The following is an 11,071-nucleotide window of genomic DNA, read 5'->3' as shown; positions in this document are numbered from 1 at the left end:
ATTATGGCCCCTTTTGACTTAGAAATCTTGGTTAAGTTTTTCGTACCAGTTTATATTTTGTGTAAAGTGTTTGACATATGGCTTTGAAACTTTTATATCTTGTTCAGTATAATAGTCTCTATCAATAGGCAAGAGTACGTAACTCTCTCGTCTTTTTTGGCTGAATTATGGCCCTTTTTGAACTTGGAAATTGGTTCAGTTTTGTATATGTCCATGTTTTGTCAAGACTATTTGACATATGGCTTTTAAACTTTAAACACTTGTTTATCATTATGATTTCCATCTGTAGACAAGAGTACATAACTCTGACAACTATTTTGACTGAATTATGGCCCTTTTTGGACTTTGAAATTTGTTCAGTTCTTCTTACAAGTCAGCATTTTGTCAAAACTATTTGAACTGTGGCTTTGAAACTTTTAACAGTTGTTTATCAACATGATTTCCATCTGTAGGCAAGAGTACATAACTCTGTCAACTATTTTGACCGAATTATGGCCCTTTTTGGACTTGGAAATTAGTTAAATTTTTCATATAAGTCCATGTTTTGCCTAACATATAACTTAACATATTTGCCATCATGGTCACACATTGCCATTTAGTGCAAGACTAATCGAAGTCCACAAATACAGGAACAGTTTTTTTTTATCCGTTTTTTTGTTTAGTCTGAAAATCTATGGAAATATTTTGACCCCATTCTTCAATCAATTCTTCGAATAGTCGAGCGCGCTGTCATCCGACAGCTCTTGTTACTTTTGTCAACAATCACAAGGGACGAACAAAAACAATGCTTTACACCGGTAGGGCACTTCTATATTGCCACTGCAACACTGGGTCACTTGCAACTGCTTGATTTTCGGACCTTTCTTGGCATGATGGAAATGCGTCTTCAACATGAAATATGAAAAGGACATTTAAATTATTTTCATATTTTTATTAAATGTGTTTAAAAAATTCACTACATTCAACTGTTAGTCGCGCAATACACTCTACCAAGTTTCATAAAAATATTAAAAGGTTTTAATAAACACCAAACATATCCATAGAGTCCAAAATACCATAGAAACCCACCTGATGAAAAAAAAACAACAAAAAAAACAAGTGAACGTGCAATATTTTTAGCAAACATCCGCCGATTTGTTAGTTTGTAACCATTTCGCTCGCTGGTGTGCCCCCCATTTGAACAAACTTGCAAGAGGACCATATAACAATGCTACAGACCAAGTTTGATGAAGATCCATCAAGCGGTTCATGAGAAGAAGTCGTTTAAACGTATTTCTATTTTTAACTCTAGCGGCCCCTAAAAGGGGCCAAGGGTCCCCATTTGAAAAAATTTGATAGAGGACCATAAAATGATGCTAAAGACTAAGTTTGATGAAGAAGTCGTTTAAACGTATTTCTGTTTTTAGCTCTAGCGGTCCCTAAAAGGGGCCAAGTGCCCCCATTTGAACACATTTGTGAGAGGACCTTATATTGATGCTACAGACAAAGTTTCATGAAGATCCATCAAGCGGTTCATAAGAAGAAGTCGTTTAAATTTATTTCTATTTTTAGCTCTAGTGGCCCCTAAAAGGGGCCAAGTGCCCCCATTTGAACAAATATGGGAGAGGACCTTATAATGATGCTACATACCAAATTTGATGAAAATCCATCAAGCGGTTCATAAGAAGAAGTCGTTTAAAGTTTTTTTTCTATTTTTAGCTATAGCGGCCCCTAAAAGGGGCAAAGTGCCCCCATTTGAACAAAGTTGGAAGAGGACACAGACCAGGTTTGATGAATCTATCAAGCGGTTCATGAGAAGAAGTCATTTCAAGGTTTTTCTATTTTTAGCTCTAGTGGCCCCTAAAAGGGGCCAAATGCCCCCATTTGAACAAATATGGGAGAGGACCTTATAATGATGCTACATACAAAATTTGATGAAAATCCATCAAGCGGTTCATAAGAAGAAGTCGTTTAAAGGTTTTCCTATTTTTAGCTCTAGCGACCCCTAAAAGGGGCTAAATGCCCCCATTTGAACAAACTTGATAGAGAACCTCACCAGGATACTAATAGCGCACCCTGAACCTTTAGGTGAGCTAAAAAGGGAAACAAAAACTATAAATATCATTGTTGTATAAAAGGAACTTATTAACGAAAAGGAAACTATATAGAACATTGAAATAAAATTTTATGTGAATTAAATTACATTGTAAATCTAGGTAATGGCAGGAATATTTATGAGGAATAAAGCCCGGGAAGAAAGAGTTATAACAGTATCCACTTGACTGCGTTGCGTTTTTTGCGCGATTTTTCAGGGGGGAAAATGCTACGAGGATACGCATTTTTTTAAGAACTAGCATTTGCATATAAATTGTTTAAATAATTTGTTGATTCTGATGAGCGCTGCATATGAAGTAACAAATATTCCCCATCTCCTTCGGACTGTACAGGTGTTTGAGAAAACGGCACATATCTCAGCTAAATGATAACATGTGCTAACAAACGGACTTTCATGTACTTATATCAATGATAACCGGAAATGTGTCATTTTGTCTACATTGAGACCAACGGATTTAAACTAAATAAAACCTTTGACCATTCAGAGTAGGCGAAACAAGGGAGAAAAAAAAAGAGTTTAGATTTCAGTAAATAACCAATTTTAATGAAATGACAGAATTTGCACTGGCAAGCTAAGAACCACCTATTGCAATATATAAACCCAATGAGACCCTTTCTCTTTCTAAATGAAAGTCGTTTACATTTTGTGTAACTGCTCGACGAGTACCAGTATTTTGAATTTCACAGAGTTTTCAGTCTCAGTTATGTTGAACAAATAAACGGGCCACTGACTAGCTTTTACAAAAAAAGCTAACCTTGTTAATCTGTTTACGTTGCAACGTAGAGATAACGGGTAGAGACAAGTATATCATACGTGACAATTGGCAATGTTTGTTTATTTTCTTCATTATCAGATTATGTATATCGCGTTTGTTTTCAGAATTTTTGAGCAGTGAGTTGTCAAATCGTGTTATCAGAAATTTTAAGGAGCGTTTTTATTGTATTTCACATTTAAACAGAAACCTTCAAATTTGATATACTGGAGTATTGTCGGTAGCTAGAGGTACGTTTTCTCTATCTTATTTTTTTATGTTCTCCGAAAATGTTTTAGGGTCATATAGTTGCCGCCTTGTCCATCTGTCTGTCCGTCCCGGAATCGTTTTCCGTGTAACTCCAGCAGTGCCCAAACTAACAGAAATGTAACATACGCACATTGTTAGGACATGGATGTATCACACCCGGTTTTGGAGTGTTTGAAAGTTTACAGAATGTTGTATATTGTGCAATATAATATAAATCTTGTCCGGCTAATTACTTCTCTTACAGTTTACAATAGATCTGGCCCAAACTTACACAAACCATTATGAAATGAACGTGTGCATATTGTCAGGACACATATGTAAAAGGCTTGGTTTCGGAGTTATGGTCTTTGGAATTTTAAAGAATATTGTGTTTTGTCCAATTGTCCGGGTAACTTCTCTTATATTTTTCAAGGGATCTGGTCCAAACTTTCAGAACTGTTCCACTATAATGTGGACTTACACATATTATCAGGGCATATTTGAATCATGCCAGATTTCAGAGGTATGGACAATAAAAAGTACAAATTGCTCTATCTTACTACATGGATAACCTAGCCCAAACAAACGGAAAATGCATTGCGAATCAGTGATAAGTACCGTATATCCCAGTGTAAACGATTCACATACTAAACGTTTCCACATTCTATTTACAAAGAAAAGTAATTGTTCAGCCTTTTAAGGTAGTTAGGCACAATTGGGTCATTTTTTCTGCAATGCAGAATTTGATTAAGGTAGTTCTGCACGTTTGATAAACCGGAAGTGATAGCGTAACGTCATTTATCCGGAAAACGTAGATTAAAGCCTGGATTCGGCGTACGGAAATGAAAATAATTTGATGATTTAAGCAAAACCTGTGAGTAAATTTATTACAATGGCACTGTTGCTATATTTCTAAAGTCAAAATATGATATTAAAACATATGACACGTTAAAAAGTTTTTAAAAATGTCTTAAAATTAGCGTGAAATGTCCGGTTCACTTTAATCTTGGTCAAATATCTCAAAAATAAGCACACGGACCTATACATTTTATTTCACCAACTTATAGGTCATATGTTTATTTACAACTGTGAGAAGTTTCATCAAAATCTACATTGTAGAAAAATTTCTATTCGCGAAAACGTTATGAAAGTTATGATTTTCCCATAAACTCCCATTATGAAATATTGCGTGAGGTCCAAATTTTTTTAATCAGTCTAGCAAAAAATCAAGCACACGACCCTATCTTTTTTATTTGCTGAATTTTCTAGGTATATTCTGAAGTTTTAAAAAATCATAGTTTAATCAAATTCTACATTGTAGAAAAATTTTCGATCCAAACATGCAGAACTACCTTAATCCCTGATGTTTCAAAACTATAGAATATACTTTGAAAATCTGGCAAATAAAGATCAAACGGCATTATTTGGAATTATTTAACGTGGCAACAATTTTGTTATCAATTTTTATCTTTTGAAAGAAAGTGGTGTTGTCGTTTTTATAAATGTACACACGGTATGACATTTATAGGTAGGATGCTTGCCGGCTTATCCGGATAAATGACGTAACGTCATACGACTTCCGGTTTAACAAACGTATAGAAATCCTCACCCTATTCACAAAAAAAGAATGTTTTAGCATTTTAAGTGAAAACCGGATAAATATATATTAATAGTGAACGACAGGAACAACCGTTTTGTATATTTACAAACTTTTCATGATTGCTTTTTTTTATTCTGTAGGTGTACAATCATAAGAGAATATCTCCGCTCTTCTGGTTACGCCATGTTGATTTGATTGTCACATAGTAAATATCCATTAATGTTCTAACATCATGAAAAAAGGACAACAAAACATGCCTACTCATAAACCAGTGAAATACAGTCATTTGATAACTGTTCTTCATCGTTGCGGCCGTAGGATAACAAAGGAATTGTTTCTGAAAAGAGTACAGGACTTAACACCAGAAGGCCATGAACCATTTCCATGGACTGTCGATCAATTTCTGGAAGCAAACAGAGAAACTATTCTAAAATGTAGACAAGGAAAAGATCTGAAACGTAAGTTGTTTCCTGGATATGCAAGACAAACAAATGTAGATTATTGGGATCTGACCACGTTTTGTTTCCTTCTGTTCAACGTCTGTGATCTACGGCCAGCGGTCCGACAAGACATAAATTGTTTACGACAGTTAAGAAACAAGCTGGTTCATTTAGGAGGAGGCGACGTCACCGATCAAAAGTATCAAACATACCTTGACACAATGAAAGGTGTATTGAATCGATGTACGAACGAGTTAGATAAACCGGAGCTTATGGCAGAACTAGAAAATGTTATAGCAGAAAGTATGCAAACTGTACAAGTGGCGGATGTTGAAGAAGACGAAGAAGAATTGAAACAGTGGTACATGGAAGAGCAAAAGTTCCACGTCGGGATAGAAATAGCACAAGATGGGCAAGGTAATGTAATTCCTAAACATTGTGAGATCATAGGCCAATATTAACAGTACTAAGTTACTTCCCACCAGCTGAATCCCTTACACACGTAACAGTAACTACAGGAACACATTGTAAAACGCAAATATGCTAAATCAGAACCCAGAGAACCGTAAACGTATGTACTCATTGACTTCGCAGAATTAAGTCAGAGCACCAAAGAAAATACGATTAAGAGCATGACGAAGTAGCACAGGGGACAATTCTCAAACCAGTCTGTCTCTAAAGTTGGGTTTAAGAGCTAGCTGCCATGGAATACCGGCCGCACAAAACTGTAAAACGGCATCATAATTGAGCTTAAACAAATTATCAACTGAAGTAATCTAAACATGAAGTGTGTCTCAGAACAATACAGCCATAGTCTCTTAATAATTTTGATAATAATGGTCGGAAATGGCTTTGCCAGAGAATTTTACGAAGTTTGTAAATCACACCTCCATAAAAATCAGGTTGTGATATACCATGTTGCAGAAAGGTCTTTAAATTACTTCTGAATTTAATCCGAATAACGGCGATGAAATTTAGCAAACAAATTACAAAGTTTATGATAATGGTTAAGCAGAAATTTGGTTATAGTAATAATAAAACGTGCATGTTATGCAATTATTAAAAATGTTAAAGCAGTTGTCACTGTAGCAGTTTTAATGTATAAACAATGTAAACCTTTTGTCACAAGATTTAGTAAATATAATTGATATATTCATATTTCAGATATAGACGAAGTGAAAGCAACATTGCTGAATTTTCAAATGAAGTTTGAGGAAAATGAGATGTCGACGAAAATGGATTTATGTAAACATTACTTGATTAATATTTTGAACCAGTCATTCGATATAAAATATAATAAGTATCCTTATCTTTTATTTCAATCATAACTTCAGTATAAATAATATAAAACTTTCCTTTCAAATAAAGAAAATAAATGAATGCTTGGCTCTAAACATAATTATGTTTGATATAGTTTATAGGTTCAGAGGATGATGTCTTTTAGTAATATGCATTGTCACCTTCCATAGGCTGCCGGTGAAGAACACACTATCATGCAAAACGTTTTTCTATGACAGCAGACCAATAACCTTGAATGTAGGGATAACGCATGTTTTTTAGTGTCATGACATCTGCAGAATCCCGAGGGATTGGTAGGGCGAGGGTACCAACGTTTCTCGACGGATTCTGGAGATGTTACAACACAAAATGAACATGCCTTAACGCTATTCTAGCGTAAAAAACTAATAAACGAATAAATTATCCCTCAACGTAATTAAATTTCCATGTAACGCGCGGAACGTCTGCGTTGTTTGTCACGTTGACGTCAAGTTCCTTTTAAAATATCCGTTTTGGAGCCGTAATGCGTTTATGGTTTGCCACGGAACGTGCATACATAAAAAGGTGTTTTAACAGCATGTGAGCGCGAGAATCTCTCTGTTAACTCACGTTTTCTCTCGTGTTAAAACATCCCCGAAAAGTTACAAGAACATCTGTTTTATGCTAGAATACTAATTGTATTACTGCAGCATTTACAATTGGAATACGCGTCATAGGAATGAACAGGCAAGCAGAAGAAGTTCTTTCGGCGGCACAACAATGCAGTGCATCCGGGAAAGTCCCATTTGAAAGATCTTCTGCCAGAACGATTAGCATAGGTATCGAGAGAATCAAGGAAGATGTTCGTCAAATGGGACCAGATGTCGAAAGTGACAGTAAAGGCTCAGTTATGTTCAAATTTACATGCTTCTCCGTAACGTCTTTGATATACTTAGTCGACTATTTCACTGGTGCGACCATGCAAAGACGTGTACAAGATATCACAAAGGCAATAGAAGATATGGTAGATGACATGGTAGCATTGCAGATTTATATACCTCCGACCATCTACCAGGAAGTCATCAAGAAATTAGGTATGACTATCTTAAATTTTCGAGAATAATGAACAGTTTCTGTTAACGATGTGTTATTTTTAAAAACAGAAGCGGTACTGGCACATCCGTATCCGGATAAGGTCGGAATAAGACTTAACACGGCCAAAGAACCTGCGAAAACCCGATCAGGTAAATGTAGTGAGCTGTTGTTCCGTTTAGAGTATATCTATGCGCATATCTAATTTCTGACAGTACTTCGACGCCATATTGTTGTATAGGGATTTTCCCGCGCTTACTTCAAGGCATTCCTCCAATATTTGAAACATATCTTTGTTGTGACAATAAACCACTCTAAACGAATAATTACAATACACGTCTTGTGACGATAATCCATTCTGTATAAAAAAAATTACGATACACGTGTTGTGACAATAATCCACTCTGTATGAAAAATTACGATACACGTGTTGTGAAAATAATCCATTCTGTATGAACACACTGGTTATTCGGGTACCTACTCGTGTGAGCGATACCGCCCTCGTGTGATTTATGTACATGTTGGTGGACAGGAAATTCACACCTTTAACAGGTTATTATACCGTATTTAACTGAAGATTTGAAAAGTTTTAGTATTGAATGTGTAAGATCATACCTTAACTATATCCGTGTCAAATATCTGTCTAATATAATCTGAATAACTGTGAAAAAAATACGTTTTTTGCTGCGAAAATGAAGATATTTTAAGGCGATGGAATATATTTTAACGATTGGTGGTATTATTTCGGATTATATGAGAATATTTTTGTTAGGAAAATGAAAAGCAGTTATTCTATGTGTTAGCCGTTACTTTCATTTCACTAAAACTGGAATCACAGTAAAATTAGATCGATTTTTTCGAAGACAATGTGTAGAAAAAAAGATACCTCTGACGATGTACCATGGTACCATCCTCGTTGTTTCTGTCAATCGAGCGGATACCGTCCTCGTTATTGAAATGAGCATTACACTGGGGCAGACCCATTTTCTAATTTAGCGATAACATGCAATGACCAGCCAAGATAGAGATAAAACTTTGGTCTTTTATGCCCTCCAGCTACTGAAAGCAGCCTATCCGGAGAAAAACTTCTCACATCGCTTCAAATTCGCTATCAACTTAGTATCAAGATCCATCTACATAGACACATTCTTATGTGTATTTTCAATTGAATATTGAATATATTACCGCAAACTTCCGTACATTCTGTCTTGTTATTTAAGTTGTTACGGGGTATAAAATGTTCATAGCAAAAACAAAATTAAATTTGTTCAGAAATTCTATGATTTTTGTCAAATATTTTATTGCGATCGACCCATGTTTCTAAGCTTCGTTTTGAGGAATAAAGCCAGTAATTCGGTCGAAAAGTAGTCGAAAGAAGCCAGTAGTAAACAGATCCTTATTTCTCCATGTTTTGTTCTTCGAAAATTCGTATGACACAAGTGCTTTAATCACACATTTTACTGACTGCAAGAATACATCATGCTTGCATGAAAAGAGATGGTTTATGTTTATAGGTCTACACTCCACACTGCAAGTTTTGCGGATCGAAACCGAAAGTAGGGGTTTATTGTGCGGACATGAGCATATTTTAGGGTAGCAGACCACAGCTGACTGGCAATTTACTAGGAATTATTACACTCCCTCTTTATTTTCATCGGTACTTTAAGTTATGATAGAACTTTCATGAAAAATAGGTGTTGGAAAAAGGGATGTTCTATTAACAGGCGCGTAGCCAGGGCATTCTTCATAGTACGCAGAGGTAATGCGTAGGGGTCTTGATATCCTCACCATGATTTTTTTTCATCTGAGAACCGCAAATGGTGCATTTTGGCGTGTATATGAAACTAAACATTGCATGAAAACCTTATTCGTTCTAAATCTTTTATATAAAATGTATTATTTTACTAGGTATGCGTGTAATATTGCACGTGCAATTTGTGGTTCATTGATCCATGTTATATGTGTGCAGTATTCAAAACAGATGGTTGGTGGTAACACACCTTCAAAACATCATTATGATTGGATAACAAGAGATGTTTGTATAAGTATATATTCGAGAGTTGTTAAAAGGAATTTTGCCATAACTCCAAACTGAATACTAGTCAACAAAGACATGCTAAGTTTCATGATATTGTTACAAATATACCAAATAAGAAAGTGATGCCATTTCGTGTTTTGTCATTTTGATCTCGCGCTTCGGGTATCGCCTTCCCATGACAGAGAAGCGTGAAAGACGAAGCGCGAGATCACAACGGCGAAGTGCGAAACTATGAAAATTTCAGGCGTTAACATTAGCATTGGGCAGATTTCGTACCAACAATATTGAATCATAAAACAAGTTTTTAAACGTAGCGGGATTGTTGATATAATATTATCTAAACGACATCTAAAACCAAGTTTTACACTGAAATCTTGTTTTGATGATTTTTAAAAATGTTGTTTAAGGTCTTTCGAAATATTATACATATAATTTAGTTACAAAATACGCATTGAAAATATTAAATCACCAATTATATAGAAAGAGCATAATTATCTCACTGTGAATTGGTTGTCAAATACTGTAATATCGTATGACTTGTCCCGGTGTCAACAGCGGTAAGATTTTACTAGGTGTAATGAATGGATTTCTATTGAATTTTATTTTCTATGGAATAATAGTTGATAATTTTATACACTTGAGTACAATTATAACATATATCTATGATATCAAAGGCTGAGCGTGAAGCTATTATATCTTATTTTTTTTTATTTATATACCGTTACAGTAGTTTCGCGCTCAGCTCAAGATAAAGTAAATATTATGCGAGACAAATTACGTCTGCAGTGTTACACAAAAAGTCATATTCAAAAGCTTTTAGCCTTAAAAATGTTTTTTTTTTCCGATTTCTCAACCAACATTTTATTAATTGTTAACACTATTATAATTTTGTTATAGAACTTTCCTCCTAGACAGCGTATGATTGTAATATTTCACATGGTCAGGATTATTACAAAATAAGCAATCAGATAGTAGGATTATGAGATAAATTGCAAAACTGTACCTAAACTGTTATAAAACTACAAAGACAATTGGTGAATTTCAATGCACGTTAAATCAACTAATCATATAAATCAGTTTGCTATACAAATAATGTCTGTAAGAAACAGGTTCGCTTTATATTTATTACAAACTCAGGTTATAACGAAAACGCACTCGCTTGTCCCGATGAGTTCGCTAAAACCGGAGTTTACTGTACTTCAAACATAATATGAAGTAAGCAATGATAGTGTATGAAGCCATCTCCGTTGCATGACACTAGCCAATTAATTGTATATGGTTGCCAGATTTTCACTACGCAGCTGCGTATTTGCGTAAAGGTAGCTACGCGCTTGATTAAGATAGGTAAAGAGGACATGAAGTTTAGTAGGTTTGCAGGTTTGTCGAACAATTCAAGCATTGAGAAATTTGCTTATCATCGAAATGTTGAAAATCAGAGCTAAAAGGATGGGAAATAAAAAAAAAAAAAAAAAAACGACGAGAAATTTTGGTGAACTGGGTCCACCCTATGCTTGCTCTGGGTAACCTTTTATACATCATTTCAAAGTTA

The 11,071-nt window shown here is 35.0% G+C and overlaps 1 protein-coding gene across 3 annotated transcripts in view; it reads left to right on the top strand.

Annotated features, from left to right (window-relative positions):
- The first annotated feature begins 2,940 nt into the window (after positions 1–2,940).
- Positions 2,941–11,071, top strand: part of LOC123556479 (deoxynucleoside triphosphate triphosphohydrolase SAMHD1-like) — a 33,315-nt gene continuing 25,184 nt past the window's right edge. For all 3 annotated transcript variants that reach the window (XM_053542704.1, XM_045347228.2, XM_053542705.1), the window contains exons 1-4: positions 2,941–3,097; positions 4,836–5,552; positions 6,300–6,380; positions 7,103–7,486. In XM_053542704.1, coding sequence (XP_053398679.1) covers positions 4,928–5,552; positions 6,300–6,380; positions 7,103–7,486 — 1,090 coding nt within the window. In that variant the 5' untranslated portion in view covers positions 2,941–3,097; positions 4,836–4,927. The remainder of the gene's footprint in view (positions 3,098–4,835; positions 5,553–6,299; positions 6,381–7,102; positions 7,487–11,071) is intronic.

The sequence above is a fragment of the Mercenaria mercenaria genome, chromosome 5, assembly GCF_021730395.1.
Source record: "Mercenaria mercenaria strain notata chromosome 5, MADL_Memer_1, whole genome shotgun sequence".
Classification (NCBI taxonomy): Eukaryota; Metazoa; Mollusca; class Bivalvia; order Venerida; family Veneridae; genus Mercenaria; species Mercenaria mercenaria.
This window is presented reverse-complemented; position numbering and strand designations above follow the sequence as displayed.